Source organism: Podarcis cretensis (assembly GCF_951804945.1).
Source record: "Podarcis cretensis genome assembly, chromosome: 6".
NCBI classification, from domain to species: Eukaryota; Metazoa; Chordata; class Lepidosauria; order Squamata; family Lacertidae; genus Podarcis; species Podarcis cretensis.
The window spans coordinates 41946994-41961640 of record NC_137175.1 but is presented as its reverse complement, the minus strand read 5'-3'; the positions used below and the strand labels follow the sequence as shown (position 1 = coordinate 41961640).

The following is a 14647-nucleotide window of genomic DNA, read 5'->3' as shown; positions in this document are numbered from 1 at the left end:
TAAAACTATAAAATCAGACTTCAGTTAAAATGCCTGCTGGTCTTCAGTAGAGGCTGAAAATTCAACAGGGAAGGGGCCTATCTGTTCCTAACTGGAAGGGAGTTCCATAGAATTGGACCCCCACCACTAAATGCACAGATCCTGGTAGAGATAGATGTTAATTAGCATTAGGGACAATGGTATCCAAAGCTGCTGTTTATGAAGAAGCCAAGTTCCTCTCTACCTGCTCTACTCTTGATACAGATCATCCATCAGGGCAACCAAGGCTGATTCAGTCCATAACCACACCTGAATCCGAACTGAAACAGATCCAGGAATTTATATCATCCAGGAACTCCTGCAACTGCTAGGACACCACCTTCTCCATCACCTTCCCAAGACTGGGATATTTGCAAATGGGCAGTGGTTGTTATAGCTCATACGGTCTAGGGTAGGCACCTTCAGGAGTGGGCGCACCCTATTGCCTGCTCAGGCATAGGCAGCTGCCTTACACCTTCTACAAACCTTTGGTTTTATTTAGCTCAGCCTTGTCTACTCTGACTGGCAGCAACTGCCCAAATCAAGGGGCCAGGCAGTGCCTTTTGAACTGGTGATGCTAAGGACGTGAACCACTAAGCTACAGTCCCTCCCTATAAACATGACACAGCCTGCCCAAAATACCCCTGAAAAGGTAGAGACATCTAACATTGCAATTGGTTTGTATCACAAAAACTGAACAGTAATGGTTATATGGTACACATAAATCCTAGCCTGAAAGGACAACTGAAGATACAGTATGACGTGGGAACTGCCTTGACTGTGCTCTCAGAATGTAACAGATTAAGCATAAATCCTACATGAATACGGGGAGGAAAAACTGGGGTACTTACAGAAAGTAGTGGTTAACCGCAGAAGTAAACCCTATTGAATTCAATGGGGCTTACTCCCGAATAAGTGTGGCTAGGATTGCAGCCTAAAGTAAGGGCCTCTAAAAATATTCCTTTAACCACAATAGTGCTTCAGGGTGCTTTTCGCCTTTAAGGTTGTGAGCGGGAGCCAAGCAGCTCCATTTTCCTCAATGATTATTTTTAGGAGTGACTGGCAGGCAGCTGTGCAAGACGGCTATAGCGAGCGCCTGCTCCTTCACTGGATGTTCCCCAAACTCTGTGTACATGAAACCAGTCACTAATTATCAATATTCACTTTGTGGAGTGAGGGTGGATTTGAGGCTGAGGAAAACTTAAGGATTGTCCAAAGTAAGAACATGAGAAGAACTGCGCCGGATCAGGCCAATGGCCCATCTAGCTCAGCATCCTGTTCTCATATATGTCTGTGGGAAATCACACACAGGATCCGAGCACAAGAGTCCTCTTTCCTCCTGTGGTTCCTAGTAGCTGGTATTCAGAAGCATTACTGGGGCCCCTGACTGTGGAGGCAGAGCCTGAGTATTGTCATCATGGCTAGTAGTCATCGATAGCCCTCTCTGAGCCCTCTGAATTTGTCTAGTAGACTTTTTAAGTCCTCCAAGATGGTCTCCTGTGGGTCTCTTGCGCTGTGTGAAAAGTACTTTCTTTTACCTGTTTGGAATCTTCCAACGTTAGATGTCCACAAGTGTTAGGAAAGAGGAGGAAAAGGCAGTATTTGGCAGCCTTTAAAAGAAAGCGCCTCTCCTTTGCAAAACCTCCTTCTTAACAGCTTCTTTGCTCACAGGGTCAAAGTAGGTGAAGCATTAAATTAATTTGATGTACAGGTTTTCAAAACCTGCATCAGCTGCTGTGATGGGCTGCTAATGATTGAGATCACAGGAGGCACAGACAGAGAATGCAATGCTTTCTTCCCCTTCTACAGTCTTCAGGGAACTCTTTGCTATGCAGGGGCTATTTGCATTGGGAGGAGAACTCAACCATGGTGCCAATAGGGTTTCATATACACATTTGACACGGTAGATAGAGAATCAGTCTAATATAAAAGACACTGCAAATGAGAAATCTCTTAACCATTCAGCTAAATGTGAGAATTATCCATAAAGGAACACACAACTGTGGATCCTGCCCGCTATTGCCGGTATATGGACATTAAAATATTACTCAGGTTATTTGGGAGAAAGATCTTTATAAGAATTAATGCCGTTCTAAGAATTTATTGTTAAACAACCAGCAAGGTATGGTAAGATAGCATATACCAATACTACTATTCAATGTGTTTAAGTACAAATGCATTTCAAAAGCTGGGCAAGATTCCTGCAGTGCAGGGGGTTGGACTAGATGACCCTCGGGACCCCTTCAGACTGTACAATCCTATGAATTTAGGTTATGTTTGAGTTTTCTACCCATAACCCCCCCCCCAAGGTAACTGCTTTGATGCACCAAAGGTAGTTTCACTGTATGTTCACTGCATCACGTTAAGTGGCATTAACAATACAAGTCGAACCAAATTCCTTACTCATAAACCCCTTAAAGGTCTTGCTTTACTTTTCTGGAGATTGGAATAAAGTAAGTGAACTCATATCAAATTGTGTTAGGGTCGTGCATTGCAGGGGGTTGGGCTAGACGACCCTCTGGCCCCTTTCCAACTCTATAGTTCTGTGATTCCATGACAGACACTGGCAGACACTGATTAGAAAACAATGAGCTAAGAGTTCAGAGATGAAAATAAGAATGCAGAGAGTTTCTTTCCAGGCAGAAAAAGTTAGCTGTATGAAACTTAATATGAGACTGAATGTAACTCATTTTCACTCCCTCGATTTTTCCACAGCTCATAGGCTACAGTTCAACCACGAAGCAAAGCTTAAGAACAAGCAATTTAGGCAGGAAGCATTTTCAAAACATGTCAAACTAAGTAAAATGATGAATTAGGCATCGGAGCAGAGACTTTTGGGATCACAATATCAAGTTATTTTTCTCTAATATTCCTGACAGGTTCCTTGGTGCCTGCACTTCAAGCTGGAGCAGGCAAAGGATCCGCTAGGAGTTGTAACTGGATCCAGCGGGAATACAATCCAAGTAGGGATGTTCCCTAAGGGAGAAGAAGCTCTTTCCAAGGAAGGGAAACAAGAGCCTTCACTTACGCCAACTCCCTTTTAATACACGCAAGGCCAAACCTACTGGCGTATTTAGAACCATGATCAGGATATTACCGGCTCCTGCAGAGGGTAAATATTGCTGCAAGTAGAGAGTGTCTCTCAGTAAGAGATATCAAAGCGCTAAAAAGGGTGCCTCTAACATTAAGCCTCTTATGTAAGGGGAAGAGATCTCCTAAAATTTCCAGTGTGAAGACATCTCAGCCAGCAGGCATATGATAGATAACACAATTAATGCCCCCCAAAAACCAAAAATTAGATGCAAGATGTTTCCCTTGTATTGCAATGGGAGTCCAAGGCATCCTGTATAAATCCCCGCATAGCCAAAAGAAAAAAAAGAGTTTGCTTTGCTGGTACTTTCATGTTGCTAGCCAGATGAAAAAGTTTGCAATTATCTCACATCCATTACTGTGAAAGCATCTCCCCTGCTAGCCTAGAATCTCTTACCCATCCAAGCATATCCTGCGCCAGATGGGTTTCTACGCAGCACTTAAAAGCTGCAGGCTTCAAAAGATTCACTTTCTGAACAACTTTGCCTTTAGCTTTTTCCGTTAGAACTCTGGAACTCTAAGCTTCACAAGGGTGCAATGTGTTCTTAGAACACATTTCACAGATCCGAGAAAATATATATAATTAGAGATTGCTAAATTTAGAGATTACCCTTTTAGTTCCTATGCACAGTACAGATACTGACCCAAGGTTTGGCTTGGAAAGTCATTTGAACCCAGAACTGTGGTTAAGGTCTCTTCTTCTTCACCGCAATTTGTAGCCAGGGTTTGTTAGAAACTGGGTGTGGGGGCTCTAACAGAGCAGTAGGTGTGGTTCTAATATAATGACCGGACCTACAAAATCCCTCAGTAGGAGCACCAGGGGAGGCTTACGATGTTGCAGCTGCCTGCCCTGAAACTATCTGCTTGGGAAGTTAAAGCAAACTGAAATTCAAAGGGCTGTAGTGTCACATCAGTCATATTAGCTGTGAAAGGGAATGGGTCTACTGCTGCTCTCCAATACATACTTGTCAAATACCTTCTCACTACCCTGCTATCACCCAGAGTATAGTCACAGGTTGGCTCTCAGCACTTTCCATTCACAGAAGTTTAAGTTCCACCCCCTAAGATGCAACAGCACCTGGCAACTTCAGTATCTAAAGATCAAATGAAGTTCTACGCTGTCTTCCAAATTGTCTTCTAGCATACTAATGCCACCTTTTGAAGTCCAAGAATGGAAGGTTTCACTCCTGTCCTTAAGCACTGATATTTGGATGAAGGAGGGAAGAAAGGAAAAACGAGTGGCATTTATTCTGCTTCAGGCAATGCATTATTACAGCCGAGTTCCCATGAGTAATCATTATAAGCAGTGCAGGAAGAAAATTACAGTCATCGGATGGCAGTTCAACTTTGTAGCCCTTGCCAATTAGATAAGTAGAATCTTGATGTAAACAGCTGGGACCAGGCCACAGAGAAAGGAGATCTGCAAAGCAGGTCAGAGTCTGGTGAGTTTTGTCAGGGGGAAGGATATGCTTGGAAACACCATGTGGGCCCACCAAGCTCACCATTCTGAGCTCCTTGAAAGAAGGTTGGGATGCAAATAAAAGAAGCAGTTTTGTATGACTGGTCATGGGCTACTGTCAAACACAGGATCAATATGGGAATGCACTATGAAAGCTTCTCAGAAGAACATCCCTGTTAGTCAGGCAAATAACACCCCAACACTGAAATCCTTTGCACAAACAAGTGAGGAGTTCAGTAGGAGTCAGTAACCATTCATAGGATCAGGCTGTATGAGTGCTGAGAGTGGATAATTAATATAAACAAGCATCCTTGGTGGAAACTCACAGATTCTGGAATGCCATTCCTCTTCCAGAGGCTTTAGCAAGAGTGTTTTCTGGAAACAATGCAAGACCTTTATATTTGGGCAAGGGATAAGAAAGCTATTTAAGCTTTAATTTTGAAGTGTAATCTTCCTGAGCTGCTTTTTTTTGGGGGGGTGGTGGTGTCAGGTGTTTGCTTGTAAAATGCCTGACACAGATGGATGATAAGGTTGGGAAGAAGGATGTAACAAAGCACAGATTAGACGCTGATCTCATATTAATCAAGGCACCATGAATGGCAGAAGCAAAAAAAGAAAAAGAAGAACCCTACATGAGTTTGACGCCTCCAGTAGAAATCCTCGCTGTCCAGGAGAAACCATGTTAAATGCAAGCAATGAGCCGCCTGACTCGGATTATTAGAGGGCACATTTGCAGTTTAAGAGGACAGGGTCAGGTTCAAAAGAACAGCAGCTGCGCCTGAAGCCTTTGCATGTTTAGTCTTTCATTAGCATCGCACATCTGATAAACAAATGACAGTGTTTATTTATTCCAAACGTGGCAGGGTGGAAGCCTCCAAGCGCCAACATGCTGCCAAATGGTAGAATAAGCAGATGACAGCACCCTCAACACCTTCCGTCATCGCACACAGCTCCAGACTATGGAATTGGTATCTGACATGTTCTGGATGAGCCTGCATCCCCCTCACAAAGATCAGGTTCACTAGAGGGTTGCTTTCGGATCCAAGATTGCTGAAGGATTTATCAAGGGCACCTGGAGATCACAATACCTTTCACCAGTTATGAAGAGCATGCCAGCTGAATCTCTTCTGAGACAGATGGATGGGTGACAACTATTGATGCGCTACTATATTTAGGTTAAACTGCTCTAAGACACTATGTGAGGAGTGTCTTTGGAAAATATCAAAAAGAGGTGCAGAATATGATAGACTGTTCACCAAGACAACACCATGACCATATTCCCCAGCATTAAAACATCTTCACTGCCTTCTATGTCCAATTCAAAGTGATCTTTAAATGACCTGAGTATGTAGAATACCATCTTCTCCCATACAAACCTAATAAGCTTTCCAGTGATACTTTCCCCTGTCCAATCTTTTTTTTTTTTGAAAAAGGTCATTTTACACATGCATGATAGGTATCAACTAAACTGGAATTGTAGAGTTGGAAGCGACCCCAAGGATTACCTCGTTCAACCCCCTGCAATGGAGGAATCTTTTGTCCAATGTGGGGCTAGAACCCACAACCCTGAGATGAAAAGTCTCATGCTCTACCAACTGAGCTATCCCAGATGGTAAAAGGTTGGTCCTGTTTAGGGATCAAAGCAGCTAGCTCAAACCTCATGCCCCAAATTCCACATACAAGCCTCAGTACATGGCCTCTGTATAAAAGGTATGTTAAATTGGAATATGGGGGGGAAGTGGGGAAAAGTGAGTATATTTGATAGACAGCTCATGTGACACTTTACAACTGCCACTTGTTACCTTGGAAAGTTGTTTGGCTATTGTGCCATTTGCTAGCAGACAAGGAAATGTGAAAGCAAAACAAAAGCAAATGGGAAATGGGGACAAAACACTCACCCCCATTCTTCAGACCTGGCCCTCTGCACCTTCACGTCTCACTGTGTACCAATTTACTGTAGAATAGTGACTATTCTTATCCTCCCTTGTTAAGACTGAAGATCAAGCAAGCAGTATAAATACGCATCCATTTTAATTCTCACTTTCCCCTCACCTCTTCAGCAGCCCAGTCCTTTGTTCAGTATCAAGGCATGCCTGGAGGCCTTTAAAAAGGGCAAGGGGAAAATTGATCACTTGCAGAAAGACAGTTGCTCACTGGCTCCAAAGAGTCCAAACTGCTATGCTCTGCCAGTGACAATCCACCCCTAGGCAATTGTGCGTACAATAGTTTCATGACATAACTCCGGGAACTGTGGCTTCAAGAAACAAGTGCACACAGTGCTGCACCAGGATATAGACTTATCTAATTGTTCCTTGAAAGCCTCAAAGAGAAAGAATGAACAACTTGCTCCAAGAACAAGGTAGCCAACCTCCAAATGATGTTCAACAGCAACTCCCATCACCCCACACTGTTGGCCATGCTGACTGGGGCTACTCCTGGGTTAGCTATTTGCTCACAGCAGGCATGCTCTGGTCCATGGGGTCACAAAGAGTCGGACACGACTAAACGACAACAAGGGAACAATTCTGGAAGCAAGGCAACAGACAGCAAACTATTTCATCCCTAACCCAGAAAAAGGTCTTCACAACTCAAGATTCATGAAAACAAAGGAAGAGGTGGCAACCCAGCCCCAGAGAGCTGCATCTCAGTGATCCAGAGAAGAAGATGTGTTTTTGCAGGTGGGGGTGAGAAATAAAAGTGTGGGTGTCAAACTGCTGGGGAACCAAGAGACTCAAAAAGACCACAAAGGAAAAGAGCCACCCAAAGGAAAAACAAATTACATTGACTGATTCCATGAGTAAGACTTGACAACACTGACATTTAGGGAGATGCCAACAGGCTCCTGCTGTTAACTTTCAAGACCTACTTATTTCTGCAAAAAAAAGTTGGTGGTTGTTCAGATTTCCCACTGAGCTATGAACAATCTGGGAGTGCTTTCCAAATACCAGTGGGAATGAACCAAGCCTGAAGGTATTAACAGCTTTGACTTTCAAAGAAAGGTGGCCAATATAAGCAGATTAGTCTCTTTTAAAAAAAATTATTAGGACATCGTCCAACGGTTTTAGATTTTGCTTTTGTATAATTCCATTGTGAGCAGGAAGGCTGGAATATTGGTATTGTACTAGTTCCCATGTTACACAGATGCATGCAACCTTCTAAAGCATGACAGTCATTTAGAGATGCTTATTTCTGAGCAAGACAACTTCACACTATATACTGCTCCACTCCCAATGAGAAGCTTACATAGCGCCGGAAAAGAATGAATCACGTCTCCCCAAGAAATCACTCTGGAAGAAAAGGTAACTAGTACAATGCTGACTTGCTAATAGGTAAGATGCCCACTAGCTTGTATCTTATCAGTTAGCACCTATTCCAACAAAATTGACTTAGGATTAATTTTAACATTCACTTTGGTAGGGATGTGATTTCTCAATCTGGGCTTAGTATTGGGACTCTTCCAAAGATTCCATCAACTGGATCTGGAAGTCCTCCAAGCTCAGGCTGGTAGGGTATTAATTTCATGCACACACTCACTTATGAATTATATTTTCATGATGATCCAAGCAGCATGAAAACTTGCATAAAAACATATCACGTGAAGTTGTTATCATATAGATAGTAAAAGACAGGCCTAACACCCTACACACTGAAAAACTAGAAGGTATATATTGCTGCTGCATGAGAAAAAAATGAAATCCTGATTAGTTTGCGCATTTATGCCATCACTGAGCCCCTTCCCCAACCCAAACTGCATCTGCTGCCAATGAAATCAAACACCCAGGATATTGTATAATAATGACCAGGTCTGAGTTTTAGATTTACACAGCCCCATCTTGAGAAGTACACTCCAACTACACTTAGGCAGTACATAAAAGGCTATCAACAAAGAGTGTGGCGCTGATAACCAAGGTTGCAGGTTCGATCCCTGTATGGGACAGCTGCATATTCCTGCATTGCAGGGGGTTGGTTGAGATGATCCTCAGGGTCTCTTCCAACGCTACAGTTCTATGATTATAAGAAAGAACAGCAGCTAGCCATGATGGCTATTGCTCTCCCTCTAATGTCAGAGGCAGTAAGCTCATGAATATCAGCTGCTGAAAATCATGCGGGTTAACTGCTGATGCATTCTGGACTGCTTGTGGCCGCTGTGAGGAAAGGATGTTAAACTAGATGGGCCTCTGGCCTGCTCCAGCAGGACTTTTAAGTTATCAACATAAAACAAAACATTAACACCGCCCCCCCCATGAATCTCATTAGGTTTAATGACCGGTGCAGTTCTTATTTGTCACACAAAAACATGAGCAAGAACATTTGGCTACAAAGCTACACCATGCTCTGTTAATTTTTAAAATATCCCATCTTTCCATCAACTCTAACAGAACTCTAACCCTCTTCATTTTTCCCCCTCACAGCAACCCAGTGAGGTAGGTGACTGGTCCAAGTTTACCAGTGAGTTTCCTGGCTGAGTGGGGATTTAAACTCTGCTCTTCCAGGTCCAGCTATACCACACTGGCTTTCTTATTTCAATTTCTAGCGATGACAACTCCCTCTAAGCTCCTGAAAGCACAGAAATGGTATGAAACTGAAATTTCACGAAGTGTTTAAAACCAAGGTGCTTAAGTAGAAGCTCTTTTAGCTGAATGTTTAATGTTAAGCTATAGTAGGTCACCCGGTCACTTCAGGAGGCAGCCGCAATTTGAAACTGTAGGGTCGGATTCTGTCCAAAGTGCTACCTGGCTTGCATAAATGAGGCAGATAAGACTACTGAGACAGAGCCTCGGCCTTTAACATTAACATGACCTGCCAGATAGCTGCACTGCAGGCATAGAGGCCCGTGACACCGTAATCCCAGTAACTCAGCAATGTCATCTGAGAGCAAGGAGGCAAGCTCCACATGACAGCTAGTGTTTCAAGAGATATCTATTGGATATCTCCACTGTGCCTTACATTTCTAATATTTATTTAGAAAAATATTAAGGAGATTCTGCATTTGGGCCAAGCCAGACCACATGCAAAAGCTGAACACATTTTCATCCCTCAGCTAAACAAGTCTTTTAACTGGATAACAGCCAATCGGATTTGCCAGCAATTGGTATCACAGGTCTCGGCCCCTGGCTAAAAACGTTTACTGCAGCTCTTTGAGTTTTTCCCAGATTGGCAACTCTTCAGGCACACATATGATAATCAGTTCTGTAAACAACACCAAAAGTGCATTTTTTAAAAGTTCACTTCACATTTTTGGGTGTGTGTGTTGGGCTTGGCACTACTGTATTTACTTTCTAGGGTCTGAACTTTTGGGAGAACTCTAGATGTCTTTACATTCCTGACACTCCATCTCTAAGAAATAGAAGTTTATTTTCAATTCAGAGGCTGGGTTTTAGAGTTTATGTTCCTTTAAAGCTGAGATTTATAAGAAAAAGATGGGTCTTGGGTTATTAAAAGGCATTCAGATTCAGGAAGAGAAAGAGTGGGTGACACTGCTATTGACCACCTAAACTTTAATTGCTTCCAGAAGAGGGAGGCTTATTCTACCTCTCACATGTGCAATCTAAGGAAGATGAGCCTGAAAAAAGAGAGGAATAAATATATAGTGGTTTCTAATGGAAAACCTCTGCCTCCCACCAAAGTAATGAGCAGCAAATCACTCTCATGGGATTTAAAAGCCACTAACAATAAAGCAAGTTACAAGTCCAGATACAGAATTTTGAGCCCATTCCATGCTGAAGGCTTTTAGTCTTACCTGCACAATGTCCAGGACCATACCAGCTGCTACTGTCCCAAACCCTGCCAGCAGGAAAGGAAAGAGGACTTGCAGCCCAATGGAAAAGGAGGTCTCTTTTAGAGGAGAGGCTGGTTCTGGGCCGCGGTCTGTGCTGGTATCATCACTCTCTGTAGTTTGACTGCCATTCTCTAGCAGGGCATCTTCCTCACGCACCCCTTTGGCATTGGCTCGGGATTCTATCACTACCACCTCAACACCTCCTCCTTCTTCAGGCCCTAAAAACTCGGAAGATTCAACGAGATGTTCTCGGTCAGGACTAGAGAGACAGTCTATAGGGCCAGCAACAATGGGTAGCACCACGCCATTGGTGTGATGAGCTTCCTTTTGTTCCAGCTTGGAGGTCATGTTGCAAGATTATGCAGGCTGTCTCCAGCCTTCAACCCTTGGTATACTACAGAAGGGACCCAGCAGAGAAAAAGTCTTTTGCTTGGGGGTTAAGCCAATATGCCTTTCGACATATATATTCCAAGTCCTCCAGTTCGACAATTCTGTCCTTAGCCGCAAGGTCTGCTCCCCTAGCAAAAACCCCCATCAAGCACAATCCAGAACGGGAGACGCCAGTCACAGAGCCAGCAGAGACACTGCAGTAGATTCTGGTGAGATCAAATCCGCTCTGCTTCAACCTTCTCTGGAGTTCTCTCTCAAGGCAAGAGTCTTTGGGGCACACTCAGTGCAAAATGTAAAGTGCCTGCAATTGTTAGTTTCTTTGGTTTGTAAGTTTCCAGAGCATCAGCTTCTCAAATCCTGATATCAAGCTCAGGTCTTAATGCAACAACTAATTCAGCTGCTCTTTAAAGTGGATGGAGAATAGAGATTTTTCAGCAAAACCACTTTGTAGATTAGAGTCTTTAAAAACAGTCTGAGATAAATTTGGATTCTAGCTTTAAAACAAACAAAAATACAGAGTAAGTGTCGAGTTTAGTTTCCTAGGCAGTTCCTGCTACCCAGAAAGTTGAAAGGCTTGAAAAATTCTTCCTCCTCTTCTCCAGAATGAAGATCAGGGTTGCCTTGATTTCATGAGATTCCAGCCAATTATGAAGGGCTTGGTTCAGGTCTCCAGGCTGGCCTTCTCACCCTCTCCGACTGTCTCTTCACACTCTTCCCAAGACAGCCCGGCTATCAGTGAGCTGTGAGAAGGGACCACCCTTTTTCTCAGAAAGGAAATCTCTCACCTTACAACATGCGGCAATGAAGGCTCTTATTTAAAGCAACATGAAGATCCCAGACAGGCTTATGCTGTGAGCTTGTCCAATGCTAGCAACGGAAAATTCTTCTATAGACTCTTCAGGGAACACACTGCTCTCACCTTAAAACACAGAAGAGTGGAAAATGCATGATACAATTTTTAGGCAACTAAAGCATAACTCTTTCATTCATAAAGTCCCTCCCTCCCATGTATTAGTGTATACATCAATAGCTTTACTGTTCTTCTATATGCCGGTGTGTTTTTTTTAAATTAAAAAACCCCCTAAACACACATCAATATAAAAACAGCTGCAAAGGAAGAGGCCCTTATGTTTCCTCTGTTACCACCATGTCTATCCAATTTCCCCTTCCGACATTAAACTCCGTCTGAGATTTTCACACCCGACAGTCACAGGACATAACGCACAGATGTGTTCCATGCAGAGGACAAACACCATTGTTCATTGCTGGTGAGCCAATGCAACTGCAATCAATGAACACCCTTGAAACAGAGTCAGGCAAGCATGCTGTACCATCAGGGCCATTCCTCAATCAGAATGGACACGCATGGCATTTCTGAGTCCTAAAGCCAGAAACCTGACAGCTTCTACTTGCAACAAGTAGGAAACCCATAAAATCCACAACAGCGGCATGAATGTGTATGTACACTACTGCCCTCTGCTGTGTGCAGGATGCTTTAATTCACCAGCTAGCTCACAAGAACGCAAGCAGCAGAGCGGAGCAGAGTGGAGCAGCAAGGTTCCAAGTTCCATTCTCCTTGCATTATAAAGCAGTCTCAAACCTACCAGTTTGTCAGTCTTTAAAGATATAATTTCACTGTGTCTTTAGGGTAAAGAAAGCCAGACACATCCCACCATCTAGTTCCTTTTCTTCCCAAACAATTGCTAACATATGGCTTGGGACAGGGTGGAAGGTGCATTAGCAACCTATGTATTGTATTCACACGTAGAGCCACATGTGTAGCAAGCCATCTCAACACACTACAGCAGTTACCAAAAGAAAATATTATTTAAGGGCCATGCATCAGTTGTTGCTAGCAACACAAAGGTCAGTCACATTAGTGACAGACAGTGTTGCATGGGTAACTGTGAAGCCAATGCAATTTTGAATACAGAGGTTTAAACCTTTGAAGTATGTGCCAAACAATTTTACTCATGAGACATCAGACAGCCACATTGCCTAAAATCTAGAATTTCTTCTAATGTGTATTGCAGGAGAGCATCAAGGAGCTCCCGGTTACAGTTTGAAGATTCTCACGTGTGAAGGAAGCATAATACAAAACACTCATTCTTGGATAAGCAACCAAACTTTTGTATTAGAATAAATTTGGAAAGGAAGTGATGTTTAAGATATGAGTTAGTCAGCAGCAGCTCATTTACCACGAAATCGCATGACACACATCACCTACAATGCAATTTAGGGTTCTGAGTAACCCATCTAGTTTCATAATCCACACACAGACACAAGCCCTTTCTGACAGCAAGTTACAATCAGAGTATCTCTTCACACGCTGTACCTTCATCCATTCTATTAATACACCACATCCTTAGATCAATCCTCCAATACTCTACACTCATGACCCTGCCTGCTCAGTCAGAAAGTCAAGTCCAAGCCAGCCATAATTTAATAAGGCACATTTATGTTTTTTTATTCTTCCCACCAATCCATACTACCAATCTATTCCATCGCCCCAGCATCTTACCATGAAGGGAAACAAAGCTATTTGCCAGAACACCAGATTTGAACCATAAAGCCGCATTAAAACCCCACTATCTTTACAGTAAGTACAGGAAGTACCCTTCAACCATATACACACACACTCCCCACCCCAAAGAAAAACCAGATGCCCAGAAAATGGTACGAGGGAGCAGCCACCTACCCTAATGGGGACCCTGCTTCTTAGCTATCTCCATCCTACAGCAATTATCCTAAACAAGCTATTCTTCCTTGCCGGTCCCCCCACCAAAGCATAAGTCCTCGTTGCAAGGAAGAGGACTGACTAGGTGGCTCCGTCGTAAGCCAAGCCCCTTGCCCTGTCCCTTTAAAGCCTCCCTTAGGAGCCCAAGGGGTCTTGAGCCCAAGGAATCCACTCCCACGAGAGGGGCGAGGGGAGCCTACCTGCCGCCTCCTGAGCCCGGCTTCTTGCCTCTTCTGGGATCCAGCCCCTTCTCTTGCTCCCCCCGACGGCCACCTCTCGCTGCCACTGCTTACATTGCAATTGGACTGGGGATGGAGAAAGCGCTGCTTGCCAGAAGAGCAAGGTAGGAGGCGGAGCTTGCATGTAAGCCCCCACCCCTCGCTCGAGGAGTTGACAGCCGCGGCGTCCAATGGGAGCGCGGCGCCCGCCCTCTCGCTACACGCCGATTGGCTCGCCGCCGTCGACGCGAATGACAGGTGCGAGCGGCCCCGACGGATTGGTAGCAGCGCCGGCCAACCGCAGCAGGGAAGGAGGCGGACTCGGCGGGAGGGGGGAAGTCTTTGCTGTGTGGGCAAGGCAGGCTACAGGCTTGGCAGGGTGGGAGCCAATCACGTGCTCGCTGCAAAAGCCGTGGCATTCCTGGGCAGTTAGTTGCGGCAGCTGCTCCGAGGCGGGCGGAGGGGCTTCAACCCAGACTGCGGGCTGCGAGCGAGTCAGGATGTTATCTGGCGCTTAAGCAATATTGGAATTTATTTTTTTTCTCTCCAGACAGCGGAGTGAAAGTGGTAGAATGGGTTGTACCATCTCAGGCTGCTGGTGGGCGGCAACATTTTCCGTTGCTGTCGTAAGCGCAGCGAGCAAGCTCCCTGCAAGCAGAAATCTAGCCTAGGAAAGAGATATCCGCATCCTTGACATGGTGGTTTTCTGCTGCAGGGAGGCTCTTGTTTAAGGGAGCCGCCAAAAATCGGCACGATCTCTCTGCACTTGGAACTGGTGCAGTCTGTTCTACCACTCTGCTATCTCATTCTGCGGCTGGGGTTAGGCTGGGTCATACGGTAGATGGCTATTTATTTTTCAGTCGACTCTTATTCATAGCTGTCAACGTTTCTCTTTTTAAAAGAAAATTCCCTTATTCCGAATAGGATTCCTCGCAAGAAAAGGGAAACGTTGACAG

General features: G+C 44.2%; 1 protein-coding gene across 3 annotated transcripts in view; it reads right to left on the bottom strand.

The window, feature by feature from the left end:
• Positions 1 to 13795, bottom strand: part of SLC41A1 (solute carrier family 41 member 1) — a 40895-nt gene extending 27100 nt beyond the window's left edge. The window contains exons 1-2 of one of the 3 annotated variants that reach the window (XM_079979481.1): positions 13674 to 13795; positions 10308 to 11655 (exon numbers count right to left, since the gene is read on the bottom strand). In XM_079979481.1, coding sequence (XP_079835607.1) covers positions 10308 to 10694 — 387 coding nt within the window. In that variant the 5' untranslated portion in view covers positions 10695 to 11655; positions 13674 to 13795. Of the gene's footprint in view, positions 1 to 10307; positions 11656 to 13434; positions 13454 to 13673 lie in introns of those variants that run through there. The other 2 variants (XM_079979482.1, XM_079979483.1) reach the window with 2 other exon arrangements.
• Positions 13796 to 14647: the final 852 nt, after the last annotated feature.